At 35.5% G+C, this 27,658-nt stretch overlaps 2 protein-coding genes across 3 annotated transcripts; one reads left to right on the plus strand and one right to left on the minus strand.

Moving 5' to 3' along the window:
• Positions 1 to 799: 799 nt before the first annotated feature.
• LOC141846645 (uncharacterized) lies at positions 800 to 2,072 on the plus strand. Its single transcript, XM_074734684.1, has 3 exons — positions 800 to 945; positions 1,041 to 1,170; positions 1,259 to 2,072. The coding sequence occupies exons 1-3, from the start codon at positions 810 to 812 to the stop codon at positions 1,938 to 1,940; spliced, it is 948 nt and encodes a 315-aa protein (XP_074590785.1). The 5' UTR covers positions 800 to 809; the 3' UTR covers positions 1,941 to 2,072.
• A 6,262-nt stretch (positions 2,073 to 8,334) lies between these two features.
• LOC141846032 (myosin-6-like) lies at positions 8,335 to 27,152 on the minus strand. Of its 2 annotated transcripts, none has more exons than XM_074734019.1 (39): positions 26,819 to 27,152; positions 26,366 to 26,494; positions 25,954 to 26,097; positions 25,590 to 25,735; positions 25,360 to 25,516; positions 25,153 to 25,211; positions 24,899 to 25,058; positions 21,908 to 22,057; positions 21,658 to 21,794; positions 21,429 to 21,575; positions 21,203 to 21,304; positions 20,843 to 20,900; positions 20,654 to 20,755; positions 19,430 to 19,467; positions 19,224 to 19,350; positions 18,973 to 19,143; positions 18,766 to 18,897; positions 18,577 to 18,686; positions 18,430 to 18,490; positions 16,438 to 16,615; positions 16,087 to 16,292; positions 15,708 to 15,827; positions 15,247 to 15,345; positions 14,409 to 14,621; positions 14,046 to 14,185; positions 13,810 to 13,933; positions 13,687 to 13,725; positions 13,494 to 13,577; positions 13,238 to 13,408; positions 12,685 to 12,831; positions 12,424 to 12,603; positions 11,816 to 11,944; positions 11,672 to 11,742; positions 11,504 to 11,603; positions 11,375 to 11,431; positions 9,318 to 9,374; positions 9,107 to 9,187; positions 8,937 to 9,019; positions 8,335 to 8,842 (listed from the first exon to the last, which is right to left on the minus strand). In XM_074734019.1, exons 1-39 carry the CDS (start codon positions 26,819 to 26,821, stop codon positions 8,728 to 8,730), a joined length of 4,527 nt encoding a protein of 1,508 aa, XP_074590120.1. In that variant the 5' UTR covers positions 26,822 to 27,152; the 3' UTR covers positions 8,335 to 8,727. The 2 variants fall into 2 exon arrangements, with proteins under 2 accessions (XP_074590120.1, XP_074590119.1); XM_074734018.1 differs by having other exon boundaries at positions 8,336 to 8,842; positions 18,430 to 18,493.
• Positions 27,153 to 27,658: the final 506 nt, after the last annotated feature.

Consider the following 27,658-nt stretch of genomic DNA (forward strand, 5'->3'; position numbering starts at 1 on the left):
CACCCGCACGATCCCCGCCGTCGGGCTCCCTCGCCTCGCCATCCGGTCGCCGGACCGGGCCCAATCAACACGCCACTCGCCAGCGCGTCGGTCGACGTGTCGGATTCCGACCGGATTGTGGTCGGAATCTAGCGCAATTCGACCGGAATTGAACGCGGCCGGTAGTGGCACGTGGCGTTTCCAGCCAAATCACGATCGGAGACCGGTTGGGGAAGGATCGCCGTCACACGCCGGTCCTTTCCCAGTCGGCGTCACGAATTAAATACTGTTAAGCTCGAGCTCGGCTCGATAATATTTTCGAGCTCGAAATCGGGCTCGAGCTCGGCTCTTTGACTTAATTGAACGAACTCATGACGAACTTTTTTTCGAACCGAGACTCGAATAGCTCGTGAGCAGTTTGACTCGTTTACACTCCTAGTCGCGCACGGGGTACGTCGCGCAAGATGGGTCGTGCATAATATCAATTATATATATATATATATATATATATATATATATATATATATATTGATTTACCAGACTTCGTATATATCCATGTCAGTCACATGCATGCATGCATGCAACGTACGTATTTGTCTTTAATAATCTTTTAATTTATTAATTAATTTCCTCCATTTTCCATGCGAGTGTAATTTACGAGCCACCAAAAGCTAAATAAATTTAAAGAGGTAGATGATCAGATGAGACAGAGTGAGTACTCACAGTACCTCTCTATTTATGTTTTGTCTCTGTACTGTTTATATATATATATATATATATATAGCAGGATTAGGGCAGAAGAGAAGTGATCGAGCTGGCGTGGAAGAAGGATGGGGAGGGCACCTTGCTGCGACAAGGCCAGCGTGAAGAAAGGTCACTGGTCGCCGGAGGAAGACAAGCAGCTGAAGGAGTACATCGAGAAGAACGGCACCGGTGGCAACTGGATCGCTCTCCCCCACAAAGCTGGTATTGTAGTGATCGATCGATCGTGTTTGATCTCTGCATGGATCATGCATGCATATCATGGTGATGGTGATAATGGCGATCGATCGATATTGCAGGGCTGAACAGGTGCGGGAAGAGTTGCAGGCTGAGATGGCTGAACTACTTGAGGCCCAACATCAAGCACGGGAGCTTCTCCGACGAGGAGGACAGGGTCATCACCAACCTCTACGCCAGCATCGGGAGCAGGTTTGAAATTTGTTAATGGCGAGACAGGGAGGGAGGGACGACGTACGGGTTTAATGTCAGGGATGATAATAATGCAATTGTGGTGCAGGTGGTCGATTATCGCCGGCCAACTCCCCGGAAGAACGGACAACGACATCAAGAACTACTGGAACACCAAGCTGAAGAAGAAGTTCTCGGGGATCCTCACGCCGCCGAGGAGACTGAAGCACCAGCAGCAGCAGCAGCAGTGCAGTGGTAGCTACGCGGCCTGCTTCCCGACCGCCGCCGCCGCGTTGGATGCTGCAGCTTCTACCAATCCTTTGGTTTCATCCCTGCAAGGACTCGAGGCCGCCTTGCCCATTTCTGCATTGCTCAGCTCTCTGACTTCCGGCGGCGGCGGCGGTTGTGGTGGTGGTGGTGGTGGTGGGCCGACTCTGCTGCAGACTCCAGAGCAGCAGCAGCAGCAGCAGCAGTCTCGTAATCTGATCAAGTTTGGCGGCGGCGGCGGAATGGGGTGCCTCGGTAATGCTGCTTATTCGGACGCCTATTTGAACGAGGCGGAGCACGGAGCGTCGTCGGCCTTCGAGAGCTACCTCTACGGCTGCTGCGGCGGCGGAGGCGGCGGCGGAGGCGGCGGCGGCCTGGAGGTCGTCGACCTCGCCGGCAGCCGGGACAGCACGGAGTTGGGCTTCGGCTTGGAGGAATACGAAATGCCGATGCTCCCGCCCAGCAGTTCTCTCTACCTAGACGCCGCCGAGATGATGAGCGCGTCGTCCATGTGCTTCTACTGACGAAGGCCGCCGCCGGGGAAGAAGAACATCGATCGTCCACGTGAGCTAGTAGTGAGCAGAATCGCAGACAGGGGTCCCCTGTTTTTCCCACCGTGTTCATATCGATTCTGACAGAGGGTTTGGTGGGTGTTTTCTTGCTGGCGATTTGCCCAAAACAATCAATCCGCCATGGCCGCTCCTACTGCGACCTTAGCTTCCAATTAATCCGCCATTACCGTTCGCACGTGAGCTTCATGAATCAGCAAAAGTACAGAACAAAAATCCATAAACAAAAAAAATCAAAAGTCAGAAAACAATCCAATCCCTTTCGGAGGGACTTCTATCAAATCGAATTCTGTCGGATCGAACATCGAAAAAAAAACTCTGTTTATGGTACGAAGATAACTACTCTGTTTATTCCGAGAGATAGTTTATTAGTTGGTGGAATTCGGTGGAGCATTCATTCACTGCCCCAAATTAAAGATCCAAATAGTTAAGTATTAAATGTGGAATAATGTGATTGAAAAAACAAATATTGAAGAGATGGATCCGAGGCGAGGAGTAGAGTCGTTAAGAACAATAATGGAGAAGCTTCTGCAGAAGAAGAGCATGGAGCTCAGGCAGCCTCCAGGGAAATTAATAATGGATTCATGGTCCCTGAGATCTCAGAGAGCAGAGAAGAGTCTCGGGGACCATAAATTCATTATTAATTTTTCTGAGATTATAACGTTACTTATTTTTTTTATTATGGAATTTAATTTTTATCGCTAATTTATAATTAAACTATAAAAAATAATTTTCATCTTCGAATTAGCGATGGAAATTTATTTCCGTCTCTATATTAACGACGGAAATTATTTTCCATTATGGAATTAGTGACGGAAGATAATTCCTGTCGCTAATTCAACGACGGAAAAAAAAATCTTCCGTCCCTAATCTAGCGACGGAAAATAATTTCGGTCTGATTCTTTTCCCCTCATGCATGCTCCGATCCGATCGTGCTCTCGACTCTCTGCTCCGGCCTTTCCAACTCTCCGACATTCCTGATTCTCGTTGCTTCCCGACCGATAAGTCTCTCTCCCCGTTTAAATTAGGTTTAGAGTTTATCTCTCGTTGATTACCGGCATCAAGCTCAACCTGGGCTTGCTCATCGGCCTCGAGACAAGTGGACCAGATTGCCGATGTCGGGCTCAACCTTGGCGAGCTCGTCGGCGTCAATTGCGGTGGCCTGGCCGAGCTTGTCGACGTCGGAGCTGACTTGGCCGAGCTCGCCGGGGTCAGATCTGACAATCGATGAAAAAATTTTATGAGATCAAACCGATTACTTCTAGAATTAATTAGATCGTAAAAATTGGATATATAAATTAAAAAAAAAAAACTTTGGATCTTTCATGCATGAGCCCGGTGGCGAGGTTCGTTTGGTAAATTTTAATATGAAAATATTAGATGATTATATATAGACATATATTTATATATAAATTAAGAATTTAAAAAAAAATAAAATTATGAATATAATTGTTTTTATTATCTACTTGACCATTTATATTTATTCTCTATTTTTTTATTTTTCATTTTTACAGTCATAAATATACTTTTTATATTATTATAATTAATTTTAGTTTAGACCTCGACCTATTAATTCTTGATTTGAACTGATTTTTATTTTGTTGTGTTTTTATTATAAGGAAGGAAATGATATATAAGGCAAGAAATTTGATGAGTTTCATAATTATTTTATTTATATGATTTTAATAGGTCTTTTTTATTAATTATGATGTATTAATTATACCACAACGAAAAATTATACGATCCTCATTTTTTAAAAAAAATATAAATTTATATTAACATTATTAAGATCAATATATGAGAGATATTAATCTTTTTTATAATTTAAAAACACGATTTATTTTTTAAAAATCTAATACACTTTTTATAAAAACTAGACAATTTTTAAAATTCAAATTAATTATAAAAATTAAAGATTTAAATAACTTTTAATAAAATTAAATTGTTTAACTGTATTATTTAATTTTTCTCAATCAAAAAGAATTTTTTTGGTCGAATAAAAAAATATTGATTTATTTTTTAAATTATTATTATTATTATATCGATATATTTAGAAAAGGTATAATAATTATGAAATGAAAATGCCTTTAACTAAATGATTCTTCAATCATTTGTCTTTTTAATGCATTATTCTCTCTCTCTTACTTTCTTCTGTGTTTGTTTGCTAATTGCTATTAGGGTTTTGTTTGTTTGTTTATTTGTTTGTTTTTTTATTTAGGTATCTGAACTTATGTCCAATTAATTTTAAAAGTGGATGATTTTCTTTCTAATTCATCGACCAAGTAAATCTAGTAGCATGAGCAACTTCACGACAGTCCAACCGTTCCAAGAATGCTGCAATCGAACAACCCTGATTTAATTTTCTATCGTTAATGAATCTGAAATGTGAACTTGATGCAATAAAGATAGATAGATAGATAGGTGCTCAAACTTGAGTGAGTTGAGTATATATTTAATATAGGGGATTCGAGTTGTATGAAGCTATAACTTTTGATTCAGATTGAACTACGATTATAAGGTGTAATATATAATGGTCCAATTTTAAATCTAAAAAATATCATTTAAAATCTTTTTAGAAAAATCTGAATAATTTTTATCATTGTATTAGAGTTATTTTTCATCTTTTGCATCATTAGAGTTTTGAGACTATTTCAACCTTTGTTTAGTTGTTTTGGAATTAATTTTATTTGGTTAAATCTAAAGACTACTTATTTTCGTTGACGATTTCTTATGTCTTCTATGAAATTTTATCGTGAAAAGAGACTCTAAAATGATTGTTATTCTATCTAACATCAATATTGCATGATAAAATGCTAAGAAATATCTTAGAAATGCATGAATATAAGAAATAGTTAAGGGATTCAACCTAAGCACTTTAGCTTAGTTCTATTATATTCACAAAATCATCCCCAGAGCATGATGCGATGGTAAATGATATATAAGATATAGATATCTTGTAAATAATAAAATAATATTCACAAAATTAAAATCTCTCACCATAATCAAGTTCATTCAAGTGTTACTCAAGGGGTTGGACAAATCTTTAGGTGCTTGATATATAATTGTGTTTGGTAGAACAACTCTTTTGTGTAGTTTTATTGATGAATGAAATGTTCTTGTTTGTGTTTGATAGCTTTCAATCATTTGTTTTGTTTTGTTTTTAAAGACTCAATTGCAATGATGATGAAATGGCTTCCTTCTATTTACATTTCCCTAGGTAAGTATTCACCTACCATATATAGATCCTCACGAGCAAATAGTTAAAGCAAATAATATGAATAAAATAATATTTAATTTCTTTTCTTTTTTGGTAACCTAAAAAAGAGATTTGTTAATTTCTTTTCATATTCATTTGAATTAAGAAAGAGCCAAAATTGTCATTAATCATTAAAATAGTGACACATTCTATATATTTTTGTTATATGAATTATTAATTCCTTCCTATTTGACATAAAAATTAAATCATCTACTCACATAATGTTAGTGTAGATATGATTAATAACTACTATGACATATTATTGATTGTCGGATAAAATAGCGATTATTTTAGAGGTTCATTTTGACAACGGAATTTCAAAGAAAAATAGTTAAATGGAAAGAAGTAGGCGTTTTTAGATTTAACAAAATAGGTTGATTCTTCAAAACAAAAGCTAATCCCCTAATAATATCTAACTAATAATTCAAATAGTCTCAAAATCGTACTATGCAAAAGATGAAAATAATCATAATATAATGATAAAAATTATTTGGAGCTTTTGAAAAAAAATTTAAATGATATTTTTGAACCTAAAACTAGGTTGTTATGGGTTACACCTGATAACCATTTGTAGATTTCTGAACGAGTTTCGATTTGATAAATTATAAATCTCGTAATTTAACCCGAATCAAAAATTATAACCTCTCAAAACTTGGGACCCTCTGCATCACAAAGTCTTCCATGTTCAGGATGCCGCCACCGTGCCATGGCCATGTTAGATGCTGGATGTCTACGGTTGATTGAACACGATTGTGTCAGGAAACACGACCAGATCGTGTTCGGCTTTGGACTTCTCTTTGTCATATAGCAGTAAGAGATACGGTCATAGGATTGAGTATTCAGTTAAAATCAAACTAAATCAAACCAAATTAATTGAAATCGAACAAATGAAAATATTTTGAACTAACTGATCGAATTTTCAAATAAAAATCGAACAAACCAAACTAATAAAATATCGATTATTTTAATTTTTGATCAAATTAACTAAAATTTTCAAATATTATAAGATATTTATCGATTAATTAGGAATTTATAAATTCACTTACTTACAAATTTATCAAATTTTTTATACTTTAGTTTATTTGATTTATTCAATTTAATCAAATAAGATATTTAAACTGAACCAAAATAACTGATATAATCAATTTTTTTTAAAAAATAAAATTTTAAAATAATTAATTTTAAAATTTTAAATTTAATTGATTCAATCAATTTATTAGATTTAATCAAACTTGTGTTCACCCATCATGTCAGAGGACACTACCAACTTTTGTTTGATGTTCCGTTGCTAACATCACCTGTGTACGTACGTATTATAACAATTGTGAATTATACTCAACGTAACGTAGTATTAACTAAATGTTGGCTTGAGTTAGTTAAATATATAGGAACTTTTACTTATGTTGCACATGTTATAACAGCTACCAACTACCTACAAACAAAAGAATGAGTTGGAATGAGTTGCACGGGATTAATTAAAAAGACTACTCAATTACAATCGTACTACTTTAATTTTATATTTATATATATATATATATGTGACAAAACTAAAGCAGTGTTTCCAGCATATATATGGAAGCCAGTGGTAGTAGTAGTAGCATCAGGGACGGCTGGTTCAGATAATCCGTACTCTCTCTCATAGCTAGGGTTATGTTCTTCTACCAACTCCACAGAGCAGACAGAACATAATTGAGACAGGACCTTTAGCCTTGCTGCCTCTTCTTTACCACCCTTCACCATCGAAATGCAGAACAAAAACGATCTTACTCTGTGTTGGAAGTTTACGTATTGCTAGAGTTGTCAAATGAATCAATTCATAATGACAGATCAATTTATCATAAATTCATCATATGACAGAACAGAATAGATCCACCCATCAACTTGACAGATTGAAAAATCTCCAACCTAATTCAATTCAAGACGGATTGCGAATTAGACGGATCAATCCACGAACCTCTCAAAAAATAAAAAAATATATTAAAATTTTTAAATTTAGATTAGAATTTAAATATGTTAAGTTAAAAATTTTAAATTATAATTATAATTTAGATGAGTCAAGATTACTAATCTATTAAATTTTTTATTTTTATTTTAAATTTTAAAATAAATAAATAAATTTTCTCAATCCGTGAATCAACTCAAGCTCTCAATGGACCAATCCACGTGGAGCCGTGTGCCACGGATCTAAACAAGTTGATCCATCTTAACCTATGTTAAAATGGATGAATAAAATTTTAATTTAATCCATTTAAATTATTTGATGAACATATTAATATTAATCCGACGAATCTAACTTAAATTGAAAGGCTACCCACTGTAGGGCTGCTGCTTAGGTACTTCCTCCATCAATAAATACTCACTTTAACCTACTTCCTCCTCCTCGTGAGTACTTGTTTCTGGCAGCACGCATGGTGCATGGCAGGCAGACAGGCAGGCAGGCAGCAGTGTGCCAGTGTGGGGGAGAGCAAGACCCAACCTAATAATTCGCTGTGGGCACAGACTTCAATGAGCTAGCCTTCTATGAAACCAAAGCATGATTGTTTGTTGAACAACTTTACTTAAACTTATCCAGGCATTCACTTCAGGCAACCAGGAAGGGATGGTCCAGAGGACTATGGCACTTGAGCATTGAGTAGCACCTACCATGCATCTGGCTTTTACTCGCTTGTTTTTTCTTTCCAGAGGTAAAATGGTTGAATAACAAAGAACAAGAACAAGGGATGTTCTAATTTAACTTTTTATCATAAACATTTTGCAATTTTCTTTTGTTCTTATTGCATACTGGTTGATGTCTTAGCTATCAGACCTCAAGACTTGAATAATAAGAACAAAAATACATATACCCAGAATAATTAGTAATATCTCTAAACAAAATGAGAAAATAAATGCGTTCAATGGTGATCATATGAAAACTATTGTGGACAAGCTAATTCAATCAATGACAACTATGTGAGATGATGTTAAAAAAACAAATGATCAACATTACAGTAATGAATTATCTACCATCAGTTGTATAGTCTAGTTGTGAAGTATTTGATCTAGAGATAAATGGGGGGAAAAATTTAAATTCATATAACAGTATTGTCGAAAAGAATTAACTCACACACAATATGGTATAAACATATCTCATTAACAGACCAAAAAAATGAATTATTATCACAAAAATATAATTAATTGACTTAGTTACCAAAACTAAGAATCAATCTAAATACTTACCCCTATAGTTTGTTTCTTTAATTTGCATCTATATCATATATGACTGAGTGCCCTGTTCCTGTCCCTTCTCTGAACTGAGCAAATAATCTCACTCCCCTAAAACCCTAAACTCACTCGAACAATTCTAGGCATCTATGAAATCGAATTTTTTTTTTTACTATCTGACATGGAGGGGGAAAACATATATTGACAAAGAATGAATTTATATCATTTTTGCAATCGACGAACATCATCGACATGTTCAGGAGAATTTCATGCAAACCCAAAGCCTCATTCCTGTAAAAATTGGAAGGCTGGGTTCTGACTGAGTCCCTCTGCTGATCTGACGTCTGAGAAATCCTTTGCTTGTAGAGTACTAGACAGATCATCAACTGAGAAGGGAATGCTGCACCGAGACAAAAATTGTTGATGGATCGTGCATTCTATTGACTATTTGGCGCGCAAAGAGTGATTTATCCAAAATGAAAATTTCCTTTTACCTGGAGTTGTCATTTAACAGGAAGGAACTGCTTTCGGCGGTGTTAGAATCCTCTGCCATCAGTACTTGCATTCTTGAAAGTACCTTCAAAATAGCATAGTGGGAATAGAGATGATCTGATGTTAAATAATATGAGATTACACATGAACTGTAAAGAAAATTTGAACTTACCTCTGGAGAAACAGTCTTTGTGTTGTAGTTGTCATCCCAGTACTGTGTACATATCTTATAAAGTTGCGGCACGCTGAGAACCTGTATGAGATAGTAAGTCGCCGTTAGCACACACCACAACAAAAGACCACCGTTCACACACCTATGCCATTCACAAGAACATTACCACTACAAATGCTCTAGAGTATAAGAATAGATCCTTTGTGCTTACCGGGCATAGGTCATGGACTATCTCGTCGTATGAAATTCTATACTTCTGGAATATAACCTGAACATAGCATAAACATACAAGCATATGTGATGTTATAATGCAATATAATTATAAAGCTTTTGGGGGGATTATCAAACTGGAATAGATACTACTAATAGATCAACAGATGTTTAATGCTTCCATTGCAACAGGAAAGATCTATAAGCTTAAAGTTGTATTGTGACAGTCAAATCCACAAATAACTTATTGATAGTGAAGACAAATGGAGTAAATGCAGCATAATGACCGAATAACAGGCATGCCTCTTTCTTCAGTGGAATCAGGAGCAACTATAGGAAAATGTGAAAAGCTAAATCAGGCAAATGCATGTGGTGGCTAATAAAAACCCAGAAGCTGAAACCATATTGAATTAAGTATCTTCCTAGTTAAGCTTCATAGCAATTTAAAGCTAATTCCCCTGATAGCTCTTCAGAGATAGTGTTCCAAAACGCAGTGCTAATTGTTGTTTATTGTATACAACCTAACTTTTGAGGCATTTCAATTCTTGCCCAAATTCTTTTCAGTTGAACATGTTTCAATTAGTCTTCATATAAGAGTAATGGGCTTCATATTTATGTGTTTCAAAGAATAGGTTTAAATAATGTAATCTTAGATTATCTAGCCTTTATATGCAAATAGCTTAGTTTCCTCATCTTTAGGATGGCGATTTTGGTGCCTATAGATACATGAACTGTAATTCCATTTTATTATAATAAATACATAATAAATTTTCCACTTAACTGTATGAGGATAGGTTTGCCCCCACATGGGGTATTTAGTCAATAAAAAAGTTTATGTTTTTTTACAATGATATAAGACAATATTATCTCTTTCAACTTGATATTGTAGCTATATTATCTCTTTCTTGCTTGTTGTGAACTCACAACTAAACTCGAAGCAATTCTACCAGCCCACTCATGGACCTTATATAAACCAGCCCATATCCTTCCTTTGATTGGGTGGTCTCTTGGCTGCTGCACCTATCCAGGTTTACCCTAGCCATTGGATTGCATGAACAATCCACATCACAACAGTTGAAAGCACTAGTTTGCCCAAACCTGTCAAGTCAATTGGTCACACAACTTAAGTCAAATTTGACCCACCCGATGGTTTGCAAGACCAGTTAGGAGATCAGTCATACCACATGGCCGATGAGATTGAGGATGACCTCCGACAAAGGAATAGTTTAAATGCACACTTCCAACTCATGTGAGTTCATATAAGCCTCGTCAGTCACATATGCCACGAATGCCAGTGTGCTACGTCATGCACGACATGTGTGCATGTGATTACTCACCTACACTTTGCACTGCAGTGCACTGCACTCATGTGCATTACACACTTTGCACTGTGGTGCACTGCATTGCTCATGTGCATTACACACTACCAGAGCCATCATCTGCATTGGACATGACGCAGAGCTATTATGTGATTCACACATAAATTGGAACCATCGGGTTACTATACTGACAGATACTTGCAAAGCAATAAAAGACAATACTTGAACTAGCAGGAAATGTATCGTGTATATAGGGTAAGAACCATTTTTCTATAGACAGACAAGATCATTAGCAAGGACAGAAAGATTAACATGCAATTCATATTAAAAGAAACATTAGAACTATATGATCAAACATAGAGGAAGTAAAACGAGGTATCCAGTGAAAAAATTGTTCTATATCCAATAGTCCTTTGCTTCTTGGGAGCACAACATGAGTTGCCAAAATTTACCATAAAAGTAAAGGTGTTTTTCAAATCAATTAGTATAATTCATATTTTGTAATCAGAAAATTTAATCTCCAATGTAAACGGTGAAAAAGCTCTTAGAAAAAACAAATTCTCAAGTACTTGTAGCTCATTCGATGATATAAGAGGTCATAGGCATTTTTAGACAAAAATATGCTCAAATCTGAAATCAAGATTTACTAATGAACATTTAAATTTAGTACCAAAACATTATCTCTCTGATAATATACATTGGAAAGTTATAGTCATCTGTATTAAAAGAAATTACATACCAAGAAACCAACAGCTTGTCTGATGTGTTTAAGTTCATCCCAGGACGATCCAACATACTGTAGTGATGGTAAAACTTAAGATTTAAACCAACAGAATTCAATTGGGAAATTGTATGTTATTTTTAATACCTCTGGTTTTGCTTTCACACACCACAACTCCAGCTCGGCCAAACCATCTTTTACATACTCCCCGTTGCTGAAGGAGCAACACTCACGACGAAGCAGCAAACTGGTGCGAGAAAGTAGTTATATCACAAGTTCATAGTAGATTAGATAAAATTAATTACAAATAACTACCTGTTTAATAATTGTACATTTATGTATGAAAAAATCTGCATGTTCATTTTTTCAATCAGAATAGAAGGCACCTGCAAAGAACTAGGTCAATTATTTGGTCTAATAGGAATGAACAGTATAGTACTGCTACATCAGACAGCTTACACAGTTTTCTTGCAGCATCTTAAGAAGGTCATCTAAACTCTCAACAATGGCCTTCCAGTAGTTACTTTGTCCTTCTTTCCCAAATGAACGCCCGGAGCCTCGCAACATTGTTTCCCTTGTTCTTAGGGACTAGTAAAACCAACCAACAATTAGCAACGACTAGATGCAACAAGGAATAAAAATAGTAAACTATCACTAGTATTGTAGTATTAGCAACACGTAAGGCATACCATCACCAATGAGGAAAACCAAGCGGAATTACTATGTTATAATCTTAAAAAAACAAACATCAAAATAAAACCAGCGAGCACATCAAAATTTAAATGCTAATGAAATCATATCATTAGCTGACTTCTTTTTGCTATTCTGTAAGTGTATCTCAAGCAATTTCAAGATTTGCTGATCAATAATGAGATATTTCAATGTTAACAACCAAAAATTTTACAATGCAACTCCAAACGGGCACATAAAGTTAGTTTTGGTAGGACAGTAGGAAGAGTAAAATCTTAGAAGCTACCATAGGCCCATAGCCGCTTCAGTTATGGTCTTGTATAACTTGTTATTTTCAACAGTACAGTATATCACATAATCAGCAAACACGTGAGTACCTGTATACATAGTGAAAGCATAGAAGACAAATTCTTTTTCACGTTGTCCCGTATCATTCCATAAATCTTCTCCACGTAAGCTGTTAGCTGCTGCTTGAAAAGCAAGGCAGGGTATTTTGCTTCAACTTGGCGCACAACATCCACAGCAAGGTTATTGAAGGATGCCGAAGAACGAAATGACTGGGATTGAATAATGTAGACATTCGGTTAATATCAAATAAGGTAGCCAAACAACTAAGACCACAGACAGTTACTACGTACTTTGGTCATTCTCCCAAACAATGATGTTGGAGCAGGTGGTCTTTGATGTGGATTAGCTCCTGAGGCCTTTAGACTTTTTTGCAGCAAAAACAACAAATTAGAAGCATTCGAAAGCCAATAAGCAAGATGATCATTAGTCTCTTCATTCTGCAAGAAAAACTTCAATAAATTAGCATAAAGGATAACATAAATCAATGCAGGAACAATAATCCACAGTCAATAAACAAATATGTTATGAATCAGTGTGAGAAGAACAATGAGTTATAAATGTCAACAGTCAATGCACAGTGATGCATATTACAGATTGCTGGTCTGATAGATATTTCAATTTTCTGATGTTATTCCTTTTTTGCATTATAATCAATTCAAACAAGACTACCAACAGGCATGGTGCTTGTTTAAAAAAAAGAAATGACTTGATTGAATGCATCTGTTTCACAAGTATATGAACACTACTTTGTATATTATCACAATCCAAATGGAGCAGGTTTCTGGAACTGGTATCATATTTGAAATGCATACAAAACAAAGGCTAGATAAACAAGCAAATTACTTCAATTGCAGAGCCAATCGTCTGGATAAGACGATCAAAAATACTAGTCCTCTCAGCTTCAAAGGATTTCCAGTGAAGAAGGCATTTGTATATGGTTAATGCAGCAACTGGTTTTCCCTGACTAAATCCAATATTTCCTTTGACACAACTGACTAGGGCATCAAAACTCTCCTGAAAAGAGAGAGTTCATTGAAGAAAGTGATAAATGCAGTGATAACAGATAATTATTTTTTTATGAGTCACATAAAAAACTTACAAGTTGTTTCTCAGCATACAGTTTGCTCAACTTAGCCTCAGCATTCTCATAGTTCTTAAATGTTGGTGGGGCACTCTGAGGTTCCTATAGATAAAATAGACTTAAATGGAGGCAAATATAAATGCTTATATTCTTCTCTGAATACAGATGGTGTCATTGTCATTAAAGAAACATATAACAAAGCAAATTAAACCTTAGGCTCTTCAATATGATGATCACCATTCTCCAAATTCTGTCATCAAAGACAACAAAGTATAAGAATGATAACAAAATAAGTATGTGAAATACAGTGCCTTGTTATGTAGAATGTATATACATGTTTGGAAGGAGTTGTTGGATTTGATAAATGCTCTGACATGCGTTTAACAGGGGAATGCAATAAGGTCTGCTGTCGCAGAATCTGATTCTCAGATTCCATGTTAGACAGTTGCTCTTTAAGCCTGTGAGCATTAAAATCATTTTAATTGAATTGAGAAACAAATCCGGGACGTGAGGCATAACAAATGAAAAATAATAATAATGTGGAACATGGCAAAGGAAAATCATAGGAACCTCAATGCTGAATTATTCAACTGAATTATCTTAGACTCAGAATCCATGGCCTTCTTCAACATTTCTTCACTAATTTTACTCGTTTCTTCAAACTTCTTCTCAGTTTCATCAATCTTCTTTTCCAGTGAGCTCACCAAAGCCTACAAAATTGTGAAAAGTGCCAGGTGTAAATGTCCTGATGATGAAAAAAGATGAAAGAAGGAAAAAAAGAAAATTGTAAAGAAAGATTGCCAACAAACAACATAATTACATTTTCAGATAATTGCAAATAATAATGTAATTAACTAAAGATCAAGATACTGGTTCAAATTGTTCAATTCGTGATAGTGGAGAAGCAAAAAATACTATTTATTTCACACCCACCTTGAGCTTCTCATTTTCATCTCTAAGCTTATCTGTTAGCATTGTATCAACAACAGAAACCTCTTTAATAATAGGAACTATCACAGCAGCCTTTTTGGCAGCCTCCCGCTCCTTAGCTAGCAAAGAATTAGCCTCCTTGCATTGTTGTTGCACTTCTAACAAAGCAGCTTGCAGTTTGGCATTCTCTTGTGTTTTATTTTCCTCAAGGTCAGCCTATAAAAAAGGATAGCCATAGTAACACAAGGAAAGAAAAGTGCATGTTTCAACAATATCCATGGTAAGAATATGATTCAGGACCAGATAATAGAATTTGTTAGACAGTAGAAGAAGAAATTTTGTATGGTTTTGCTTCTCTCCTTTCTCTTCTTTTCTGAGTGGAATTGGAAGTTGGAATATAGGAATTGCATCTCCTACAGATTGAAATGTAAATATTGACTATGTTTAACTTGGCTCTGCCATGTTTAATAAAAAAAATGAAGTGTATACAATAAAGTATATAATAGAAATATTCAGTAAAAAAATTAATGAGAATGTGAATTTAACTTAATTTGCATTTCAAGGATTGAGTAGAATGTGATTCAGAATTTGTAAAGGACTATCTTGGTATGTATTTTGGATAGAGAACGAGGACTTTACGTTAGGTGTGATTTTTAAAATATTAATTCTAGTTGCACTGGCCTAGTGGGAAAACACTAAGTTGTTGTTATTGTTATTGTAATTCTAGTTGCACTGGGCCATACTAACTGAATCCAACCATCACCATTGATTTACCTACAAAATGTCTGTTAGTCTTTCTTTTCCTTTATCCAAAGTAAACCAAAACAATAATGAGTTTTACCCTCATGCGTTTTTCCAACTGCAGACGCCATGTAAGTTCCTCAACTTGTTTTTCCAACTTATTCTTTGCAGCTTGAAGAGCACCAGTTTCTCTAGCCGCCTGGAAGGGAGAAAACAGATATTAAAGCAACATTCAGTATGCAAGTGCACATGCCACATAAACAAAGAATATTTTATATTGCCATGCACAATATACTTCAACTTTGTTACTGCAATAACATACAAATTTGTGGGTCTGCCAAATCAAAATAATATCATTTCAGAAATGCTAAATGCCATCAACAAATACTACAAACACCAAAACCAAATAATCTAGGTTCCACATATCCTCTACACTTGCAATATTCAATCATGCACATCGAACATTGGTATTTAATGCACTAAACAAGGTGTTAAACCCATGTATGAACTCGTGACCATATTCTGCAAAGGAAATTGACAAAACAATTCAAGAAAAATTACCAGTTTAAGCATTCGCAGCTCTTTTCTTGCAACCCTTCCTCTCCATGCACATTGAGTAGTGATTGCAGCTTTCTTTGTCATTGAATAATTCAAAGAAGCGAAATATCGACGGCAATGACTCTGGAAGTAACAGTATCCACAAGTAGATGGTCTTGAGTATATTTATGTCAAGATAAAAAAAATGCTATGAGAACAAGGTAACAATATAAACAACCATCTACCAGTCTAGGGATTTGATATCACTAGGAAAAGTTGCAGGTTTAGATGTCAGAGAACATAATGATAATTTGATCAAGTAGTTATCTCTAGTCAGTGCAAACAAACTAGATTTGTGATGTGTCCATGTCTGAAAACATGGTCTGAAAACCCCACAACTTGCCTGAATAATAATTGCGGCTTTTGTCTGCCTCCTAAAATGAAATTCCTTGCGAGCAGACATCCCCCTTAAACCAGCCTGGATGGTAATAGCGGAAGACAATAACTCTCTGTACACAATCCTTCCAAGATGCATGCGGAAAAATGTCTGAATTCGAATTGCAGCAGCTTGTCTACGCATGCTCTCATAAATTTGCCTTGCCAATTGTCCTTCAAAAGCATAAGCAACAAAAGTGTCTTATTTCAGTTTGAGAGGGAAAATTCATTTATCAGAAATTCTTGTTTTTAGTAGTGTAAACTATTATGTATTGGGAAAATTCTTGAATAACAGATGAAGACGATTTTTAGTACATACCTCTGCATGTGGTTTGAATCTGTATGGCTGATTTCTTAAGAACAATGAAAGTCCTGCGGACAAGGTATGACCGAACTTTTCTTTGGATTGTGCTAGCAGATCTTCCCAGAACTTCCTTCCTATGGGCATCAAGTTCAGCCATTTGACCAGCTCGAAGAAACACCTTTGTCTTTCCAATCTGAATATTTTATACTCAAGAAGTAAGACAAATGCTAAGCGATGCAACAAGCATAGCTTTTTTCATAATCATATAAATGAGTAAATTAGTTGCTAATTTTGATGACTATCTGCTTTTAGTCTAACATTAAATCTAAAAATAAACAGGTTGAATGTATATCAATATGCATGGCAGGTCATCAAATCAGTTTATTTTTATAAACTATCAAATAACAAAAATTTTCCCAGTCTCTCTTATTAAGTTTTCCTGAATTATATACACTATAAAAGAATCTTCAGATTTTATACTACCGAAATAACTTCTCGCAATCAGTAGAATGAGAACAGCACCATGTGCTGGTGCCAACACTTATGCACCATGGCCGGCACAAAACCTGTCTCAACCTTGGCTACGAAATGCTAACAGAAAAGCAGAATAATCTCAAAATAACGCACCAATATCAATATGCTACCAATTCGACCAACGCTAATTTCAATAATCAGTTCATAGCAGGCTTCATTTGTCAAGAGTATTACATAAGATAATCAAAACATACAGTCCTTCAACTTCAAGTTCCAAACAGGTCTGGTGATGATACTATATCAGTCCAGCCTGAATGTAAAATATCATTATTGGAGAAATAGCTAAAACATTCATTTTGGCACCCACCTACTTAAATATACTAACAATAAGCTTATTTTTTCAAATCTCTACTGGCAGAATGATGCCCAGTTTATAGTATTTCGAACATCAAATGCTTTTTACAACATACCTTTTATCTCTTACTAGCTATGAGAGCACGACAGCTTCCCATAAACAGAAGGTTAGCATTTAAGATATACAAGAGCAGACAGGATTTGCTAAATAGCAAAGCAATCTCAAATGCATAAGAAAACTATTGTAACATATTACGAAGCCATGTCTCACTGTTGAAAACATGAATTTATATGGTATCCACATACCCTAACATTTGTTCTTATTTCCCTGGGCTAACATGAGACTTACACCTCAAGGTGTATAAAAGCATGATACAAGAATATAAAGGGAAAACTGTACGATCATTTATAATTTTAGATATACATAGGCTTATAGCACTAGAATGCTTATTGATGACGCCATGATACTCCACACTCAATAGTCTTCACATGGCAGGTGGGGAGTTTCTTCTAAAATGGCAAGTCATTTTGGAATAGGATGAACTCCACCCTAATTCAACTTAGCATCAGTTCAAGAGGTCAGGGTTCAAATCCTGCCACAATAATAATAATAATAATAAAATTCATCGATCTATAAGTTGGGTATGAGTCAATACATGAAGGGAGTATTAAGAATATTAATTTATAAATTGTTTATTTTTTTAATAGCTCGAGCTTTGGAGTAAGTGGTTCATCAATCAACTTTAACATGGTGTTAGGGCCAAGCCTATACCTCTATGTGATTGTGTGAGGGTAGGGTGAGTAAAAGCTAGGATTCTCCATGCTCATTAAGTCCACATGGACACCGATGATGGCTCATTATCTATATATATTAGAAGGGAATCCTTTCCAACTAGTAATCATTTTGGGATCCAATGGACTCCACCCAAATTCAATACCTATAGAAGGCACTCATTAGTCCCGAGGTTTACTTTCAAGGTATGCTACATTCTTTCAAAATTATTAAAATTTTGTGAAACAATTAGGAAATAAGCCATAAAATCTAAGGAAGATACTTGATAAAATTTTATTTATATAGAAATATGTGAATTTGTTATTCTCAGATATCTAAAAGGTGTTATTTAAAAATAAAATAAAATAGGAGTAAAGGTTGCAGTTAATTCCCTTATTAAAAGTTACCTGATAACCTTTGAGATCTGCCCTCTCTAGCAATCTCTTTGCCGCAGTGATATCATCGTAACTTCTAAAAATAAATAAATGTATAAGACTAAATAAACATCAAGCATCTGATATATCAATATGACATTGAGCTCAAGTACACAATACCTTCCATCCAAAACTTCTGGTGCAAGAATGCCAAAACGGTCAACAAATGTGGAAAATGCACGCCTTGTTGGATATCCGGCACAGCTTATTCTAATGGCCTCCATCACTCCCTAAACAGAGAAATGGTAGAACAATAAACACTAATATGAGAAAATCTCTATTGAACCGCACGTGCATAGGAGATCTTACCCCGCAGCGGAGTTGTTGAAGAACATTATGATTCTCAAATATTGAAGGTTTCAAAAGACTGTTGGGTTTAACACAGCGAATATAGTGTGGCTCAGTGGCATTAAGAGTTTCCAGAAGAGATTGCAGTTGTTGCTGCATAGTTATTGCCAATAAACATAAAGAATGAAAATTTTAAGGCTGCACAAAATCTGAAGAATGTCATCATACCTTGAATCTTGAGCCAATTGATGAGAACTTTGAAGATTTTGAAGTGTCCTCAGACAGAGGTGGAAATAAACTTGAAACAAAAAAACATCTAGAAGCACTCAAGAGAGCCTGATGCTCAGCAACAACATAGTCCTTGTTCTTGTCTAAAAACAACTCTGTCTTATATGTGACCTATACAAGGAAAGTCCTATCTAAGTTGCAATTTTAGTTACATGTGAAAATATAGAAAACAACACAACAAAGGTACTCACTTCACCAGCATAATGACAAATGGTAAAGTCAGAACGGGATAATTTTGGCTTGCTAAAGCGCTTATGATCTTTAAAAGCCTGGTAGAGCTTCTGAGCAAAAGTTACATGTGTTGATCTGGGCAGCATGCTGCACAAAGAAGGAATAATAATAAAGAACCCATTCAATAAATTCCTAGAACACCAGTGTAATGTGCCAGAAAACATACCAAGCCTCATCCAGGAGAGCAATTATTCCACCAGGTTTCTGGCAGTCAATAAACAAAAATAATAATAAGAAGAGGAACCTATAAATGAAAACATATAGATGTTGTTCATTAACAAATCATTCAACTCAGATTGATTTGGTAATTTTCCTGACATGCTAGATGCATTGGTTGGGTACATGTCCCTCCCATGTTCCAAACTTCACAACTTGCACAAAATTTTACATTCTCATTCGCATTTCTGAAAATTCCAGAAAATTAAACAAAAAAACTGAAGAAACCATCACAAGAAAGACTATCTCATAAAGTGTTCTTTGTAAGTTGTCAGAATTGGAATACCCTCAATGAAATATAGTATAAACTAGGCTCTTCAGTCCCACATTGTTAAGTCTTCAAAGGAGAAAAGGTTCTTATATGTAGTAGTGAACTTACTTAGGCAGGTCCAAATCATTACTGTGAGGATTGATGTAGGCATGTGGGTTCCATCAGTGATGCAAAAGGAAGGCAGGCATGACTGTTTAGTCTCACGGTGCTGGATTCCAAACAAGGAACAATGTCAATCCTTCTTCAAGTACCAATTAGGTCATTACAGTGAATATTCACTCAGGCACACAAGTTCTATTTATGTTTAGTCAAACATCATTGAGTCCTGAAGGGGGATAATTCCTTGTATATGTGGGAACAAGTTCTATTTTTGTTTAGTCAAATATTGTTCAGTCCTAAAACCTTATATGTGTGGGAATGAGCCTCCCAAATGGATTAGTCCTTTTGTGATGGATGGACCTCATATAACAGTACATAAAAACCAATTTAAAATGGTTAGAACAGCCTGCTCAGCTGGTAGGATTTGACTGTTGCGGTAACAAACATTTAGTGAGTCAAAACAAATCCTTGTAGGTATGGTATAGTGTTCAAGTGGCATATGTAACTAGCTTTAAGGAGGTACTTCTTCATTTGTGATTTATAGCCTTGAACTCTATAGTCTGAATAACATCTGGGAGCTTTATTCAATCTTGACATGATTTTGGAACTTGCAAGAATCTCAGGATCCACCCACCAACAAGACAAACAAAAAACAGACTTCAGTTGCACAGATCAAAAGTCAACTAAAAGAAAAAAAGATACTGCCAAAATTGCATAATATAATCTAGGCACATGGATGAAGAAAAAAAACAATCATAAAGGATTTGGTAGATAGCACTTAATGGAAAAGCAATCAAGACATACCTTTTCAATAAGATCTAGGATGTCCTGGTTATCAACAAACTCTATATAACTCCAACTGATCTCTTCCTTAGTATATTCTTCTTGTTCCATCTTAAAAACATGCTGTGACAAAAAGAAATGTGATAGGCTACAAACAATGGGTTGGAATTTTCATCATACTCAAATACATGTATAAGGTGTTAACCTAACCTGATTGAAGTGTTGCTGTAATTTTTCATTTGTCAGGTTGATACAGAACTGCTCAAAACTGTGAAATGTGAATTTATATTAGTCTGACCAGCAATTTGTCCATGATTAATAGAACAAGTACTGACAGATAGATTATTACTATAAAAAAAAGTTCATTTTTGAATTAAGAATCATCAAAGAAATGTGGTTATTAATCAACGAGTAGTCCGATGCACGAGAATATGCCAATGCTGTAGCCAGTAAGGTTCAATGCTCAAGGCTCTTGCTAATAAATCTTTCAGCTATGCAAATATTTGAAGAGCCAGGAGTTTCACATGGTCTATCTATAGTAAAACATAAAAAATATCATCAATTGAGTACCTGTTAGTCTTAAAACTTTCAAAACCATATATATCCAGCACTCCAATTAAGCACTTAGATTTAGGATCTTGACCGATTGAGTTGTTGATCTTATTTACAAGCCTGCATAAAACAGATTCATATCAAACCAATTACTGCAAGTTTCATATAACTATTTGTCAAAAAAAAATCAAACAAAAGAGAGAAAATATGAAAAGGCCATCATAATATTGCATAAATATTTTACCAATCAAACAATCTTGAATATACAACTTTTGCAAGGGCATCTCTACTTAAAATTGCAGCCTCCGGATCCAAGGTTTTTATTATGTTCTCATCACGAGTAACAATAACACGCTTACATAAAGAATCTTCAAGAGCCTTTTCATCACACCTGAAGATACAAATCTATTCTATCAGAAATGTACATACAATATGAAGTCAGTATTCCAAAGTAAAATGCTCAGTGATTTTACATGAATAGCTCAGCAGCAGTTTTCAAATGGAACCATGACTTTGCATTTTTGGGTTGAGAAGAATCTGTTTCCTGTCCATCTGTGAATTCAATATTTCCCAAATGGAGAATAGCAGCTACAACTCGGAAAATGGCATCCTGAATAAACCAAAATACAAGAATATATGGTAAGAACAACTTAAAAAGTGGAACACTATCAGGTACAGGTTTTTGTTTCTTCCTCTCTCTCTCATGTGAGTAGGAAAACATACCTGTTCATCAGAACTGATGCCAATGATGTCCATAGCCTTTTTAGTTTCCACATACTCCTTGGAATCATCTACCCCTTCAAGCTGATAGCAGTTGGATTGGTTGAGATAATGAAAGGTCCTAGGATTTTCCAACTTGTATCTCTTAAGATCCTGAACAATGGAATTTTTAAAAATTTAGAACTGGAAAAGCAAACTACTAGTGTTACCCTAACACTTTTAGATAAGATAATGATGAGACCATCTGGAAATGGTATCGTAACCAATGTTCACCTGAACTGCACTTAGAACATATATGATTTAACCCATTAAAACTAATTGTAATCCAGTGTCATCTGAAACACAAGTTGTCTTTAACAATTATATTTACCTCACCCTCAATCACATGTGGATGAGCATGAGGTGATGGCCACATCATGTTACATCAATAGTGTTAAGGATATAAATATATAAATTGGTCAATCTCCTAATAGCTCAAGCTTTTGGAATAAGTTCTTAACCAATCAACTTTAACATTGTATCTGAGTAGGAGGTCAGGGATGCGAATTCAAAGTGTGTCCAAAAAAATATCTAAATTAATTCATGAATTAGTTGGAACCAATCAAGTCAAGTAAGTCACCCACACATGAAGGAATTATTAACAATATAAAATTTTGTTGATTTCCTAATAGCTTGAGCTTTTAGGGTAAGTGGTTAGTCAATTTACTTTTAACAAATAATATGTAGTTGTGTTGGACTAGACGTTGTATCACACTACCACTATCAATCAAATATTTGTGAAAATGAAAGGTGTATATCCAAGGATCCACACTTCCACTCATTGACAAGGGCTAGATATAGTCATTTATATGGTTTTTCCCCCTACAATGCAATGCACATATGAATGTTAATAGTTAGATGATTAGTAGTTTATGCTTGGACACTTGGAGTTAGTCATAACTAGATTGGAGGTTAGGTAAAGATGCATGTGGTAGTCTCTGTATGTTATTCAATATTACATGTCTTTTATGATGCATAATTAAGATGTATGTGATCATAGTTCTTGCATTCGTACTCAGTATTATTTGTTCTCTGTTATTCCTTTCTATTGCCTCCAATATTCAGGATTGAATCTCAACTTGGTTGCACTTGTGATGCAGGAGGATTCGAAAATTTTTATTACTATTTTTGATAATTTTTGAGTTTTTTTGTATTTAGAGTATTTTTGATAATTTCTATTTTTTTATTTTAGAATTTTGAGACCATTTAAGATTTTTAGGATTTAGAATCTGTTAAGATTTATTTCTTTTCTGTTAGAATTTTTTCCTTTCTTTGTATCTTAGAGTTTTTGGTCTATTTAAATAATGATTTAGTTGATGTTTAGGGTAAAATTTTTGAATTAATAATATTTTTTGACAGTGTCATTTATTTTCCTATCTCATTATTCTTCTGAATCAATAGGTTTTAAAAGATTGTTTCTGACATTCGTAGTCGAACTAACGAATTCAATATTGCCTGCAGAATAACTGTTATCTCATCTGGCGTCGATTGGTATCAGAGCTCTTAGATCCCATGGATGATCGTCATGATCATGATTGTAGTCGTGACAGACGGATTCCGACTGAGAAAGTCTCGCACCATGATCGTGACACCTGAGACAAGATACTTGAAGATCTACAGAGACAAGTCGTAGAGTTATCCCAACATTTAATGACGCAAGATGTTGAAGATCGTGAGGTATATTGTCGAGGTCGTGATAGACAAGTTCCGACTAAGAAAATCTCACACTGTGATCGTAGTACTCGAGATCTTAAAGGTCGTAAGTTCTTTTATTTTAATTTCAATAAAAAAAATTTTGAGAAATATATGGATGAAAGATCGAAATAATCGGTGATCCAATTTATGACGATGATAAAGTGAATGAAATTGTCGATCAAGTTGGTGACGACGTGTTACAAGTTTTGAACACTAAGAATTCCCTCGATAGAGGAACCATTGATGGAAAAGAGTTTCCATATTTAAGTTCTATTCAAAACGATAAGAAAGAGAAAATTCTAGATGGTGGATTATCTGAGGATGCAATGCGTGTCATATCACATGACAATGCAGAGGAGAAGTTTCTTGAAGATGAGGAAGAATCTAAACATATGATTTTTCAACTTACGGATATAAAAGTCCAACAGCTGCGAGTAGATTTTATTAATTTGGTGTTAGATGATCTTCCAACTAGGCGACCATTTTACTCCTGGGCGACCACCTAATACTATTTTAAACTCGAGGACAAATTTTTTTTAACCTTGGGCGACTGATGTAAGAGAATCCGAAGATTTTATTACTATTTTTATGATTTTTATTTTTTTGATAATTTTTAAATTTTTTATATTTAAAGTATTTTTGGTAATTTCTATCTTTTGTATTTTAGGATTTTGAGTCCGTTTAAGATTTTTAGGATTTAGAATCTGTTTCCTTTCTTTGCATCTTAGGATTTTTGGTCTATTTAAATAATTATTTAGTTGATATTTAGGGTGAAATTTTTGGATTAATAATATTTTTTAATAGTGTCGTTTATTTTCCTATCTCCTGGTATTCTTCCAATCAACAAGTTTTAGAAGATTATTTCCAATGTTTGCAGTCGATCCAACGGATCCAATATTGCTCGCAGGATAATCGCTATCCAATCCGTCATCAACTTGTCATCAAGGTTGTTGGATTTACTTACTAAAGGTATGTTTTTAGTTTTGCTCTGACACTAAGATTTTCTACTAAGGTCAAGCATGTTCAAGCAAATTTTATCTATTAGTGGATCAGCCCTAGGCTCAATCCACATGCTACATACAAAAATATGGTATTACATGATGCAATGAAGAACAGTTTTTACCTATTCTTTATGCAGTGAAGCCTAAAAATGCTTTTTTACTAGGGATTCCAAAAATACAAAACAATAAATCCTTAGCCTAGTGGGGTTTGAAAATGGTACAAAGTGTAAACAGCCAAACAACATGAAAGACTCCATACTTCTGGTGGGGCTGCACAGAGCATGTAAAAGCAGTGATAATTCCTTTCAGGTTCAGATATCTGGCAAACACGAGATCTTTCAAGTAGGTAAGTTCTGATGGCAGCTCCCGAAATCCTCCCCCTCTCATCAAACTGAATCTCGACAAACTTGCCAAAACGGCTGAAGATATAAAACAATAGCCAAGGAATTAGAGAATGCATGGGATAATATTTTAGTTGGAAAAAGGACAGTATGGCCATCAAAACTAGTGCACCTTGAGTTGTTGTTTCTTACTGTCTTTGCATTTCCAAAGGCTTCAAGAACGGGATTAGACTACATAAAAAAATAAAATGAACAAGATTAGAGGAAGACGAATCAGGATGATTTGGAAAAAGAAAACTTGTATACATATTCAAGAGTGACAACAAACAGAACAAGGTGCTGGTTCAAACTTCGACTTAAAGATAGGAAAATGTTTCACCTGAAGCACTTGTTGCTCAACAGTTCGCCCTCCTGTTGCAGCTCTACCACCCATGAAGGCGAGGTAACGCATGATCATCTTTGTGCTTTCTGTTTTACCTGCTCCACTTTCCCCGCTTACTAAAATTGATTGACTTATTCCCTCATTTCTCATCAATCTGTAAGGCACATTGCACATTGAAGATAATGAAATTTGTGAATACAGGACTAAGCATAAAGAAAAGAAATTACTGATAGGCAGCATCCGCAACAGCAAAAGGATGGGGACTTAATTCGCCCAAAGCTGCCCCTTTATATTGTTCCATCATATATCGATCATATAGATGAGGCAAACGTCGGAAGGGGTTGACAGCAATCAAAATATTTCCCGTGTAAGTCTGTTCACATAACTTCATCAATCAGCTGTTTGTGCAATCTGAGATCCATAAAGAAAATAATCCTACAATATGGAACAACTTTGAAAAGAATGTGAAAGAGATTTTGCAATAGTAAAAGAATTAGATATTCATAAATTACAGATAAGGAAACCAGCAGTTTACACCATATAGGATATTGCTAAGGAACTAGGATCTCAGCTTCATTAACATTTACTTACATAAATTTCATTAATGTCATATCTAGTTCTCAAGTTTTGTAGCACGCCTGGTTCATGCAAATAAGCAAGTTTTGTCATGTCATCTACTCCACTAGGTGAAGCTTCAGGATCCTTAGGGTGGACATCAGAGATCTTAGCAGTCACCTGCATTGCAACAAGTGGTCATATTAAAGAGACACATATATTAACTCATGGAATTAAATACGATGGGTGCACTATCCCATGGTAGATGCTAGGAAAAAAATCTTTAATCACTGAACACACAAAAGATGTCATCCAACCATTTAAGTTTCAGAAGCATCTTCCATATGAGAGAGAAATCAAACACCATAATAACTTACAAAGACTTGCTAACTTCCATGGCAGACATGCCAAAAACAAAATGCAGTTTAACAGTGAATGAAGTGCTCACCGTTCTCCCAGTGCTACAGCTGATCTTAATCTCACTGCCCTTGACCTCCAAGACTTCTCCATCTATCCAAGCGACATCAGGATCCTCAACCCAGACTTGTGAACCTACTGCTACACTGAATTTTCTTGCCTGTAAGGGAAATTTATCAACATTGGGACTAGAACAAATGGCCTTATTTCAATGCATCCGCAAAAATGACCCAACAAAGTTATTAAAAATATTACGGGAAAAAATAATTAAAACAAATTCAGAATATTTGCGTATACATTACTTTTGGCTGATTATAGATTAACAGCAACTTCAAGTTTCGGCTAAAAAAAAATATTCCGTTAAAATCTGTCGGATCGAATCTAGTTTGATAGACGCTTCCTCTGGTATGAAAAACATGCCTCACAGGAAACCCAAAAGAAATCGAACTAGTGCTAACCATCACGAAATGATTAGATTCCTCACCATTGTCGCTGCGACGGCACGAAGCCAAGAGGTACTCCCTGATGCTTCCTCCTACAAGCTTCGTGGTACACTAGCAACCACAAGTATCAAATATACAGAAGGTTCACAATTTCAGGATCAAAACCAAAGTTCCCTCGAGCTCCACTGCCTGACCCTGATCCTGCCCGTGCTCCCCTCGACGACGCACTTAGAAGCGAGACGGATCTTGCTCGACCCTGCCCGATGTTTCCAGATCGCTCCGCGGGGAAGATCGAAGGCCGGAGAGGAGACGACGAGTAGGACGGAATCCCTGATCGACGCCCTAAACCTTCGCGTCTCGCCCTGTAGCTGCTCGACCGCGTCCACCGCCTCTTCCTCGTTCGCTTAATTTCTCCCAGTTTCTGACTTTTAGTTCACCTGAACACGCGATCCTTAAACGCGTTCTCAATTCAAAATTCTAAATTGCAATTTGAAGCAATTTCCTACTGTAGGAGAACATTTACTAAATCCCTATTTAAGTTTTTCAAATATCCAAAGCACCCTTTTTACTTTTAAAATTATCAATTTTTGCACCCCATTAGTTTCTCAAATTGCAATCTATCATTCTTCGCCCTCATTCAATTAGCGGCCGAATTAACGGTAGCAAATGCGGTCACGAAATCATGCCCAAACTAATCGAGTGACAATTTAGCTATAATTTTATCTCAATTTTATAGTTACTATAACATAAATATTAAATAAATAAATTAAATCTGTATTCTATAACTATTACATCGTGACTAGTAGATGAATAAGATCTATGTTGTACTAGCTACGAAATCATAACTATTATGAAATCGAATTGCTATAGTATAAATGATT

The sequence above is a fragment of the Curcuma longa genome, chromosome 15 (genome assembly GCF_044706935.1).
Source record: "Curcuma longa cultivar G26 ecotype Majalengka, Jawa Barat chromosome 15, ITB_CL_G26_1.1, whole genome shotgun sequence".
In the NCBI taxonomy this organism is placed as follows: Eukaryota; Viridiplantae; Streptophyta; class Magnoliopsida; order Zingiberales; family Zingiberaceae; genus Curcuma; species Curcuma longa.

Coding starts and splice junctions, on each gene's coding strand:
- LOC141846645 (XM_074734684.1), top strand. CDS start 810: ATGGGGAGGGCACCTTGCTGCGACAAGGCCAGCGTGAAGAAAGGTCAC. Junction 946..1,040: donor CGCTCTCCCCCACAAAGCTG/GTATTGTAGTGA, acceptor TCGATATTGCAG/GGCTGAACAGGTGCGGGAAG. Junction 1,171..1,258: donor TACGCCAGCATCGGGAGCAG/GTTTGAAATTTG, acceptor ATTGTGGTGCAG/GTGGTCGATTATCGCCGGCC.
- LOC141846032 (XM_074734018.1), bottom strand. Junction 20,901..21,202: donor GAAAGTTTTAAGACTAACAG/GTACTCAATTGA, acceptor CACATTTCACAG/TTTTGAGCAGTTCTGTATCA. Junction 18,687..18,765: donor TTCAACAACTCCGCTGCGGG/GTAAGATCTCCT, acceptor TTCTCTGTTTAG/GGAGTGATGGAGGCCATTAG.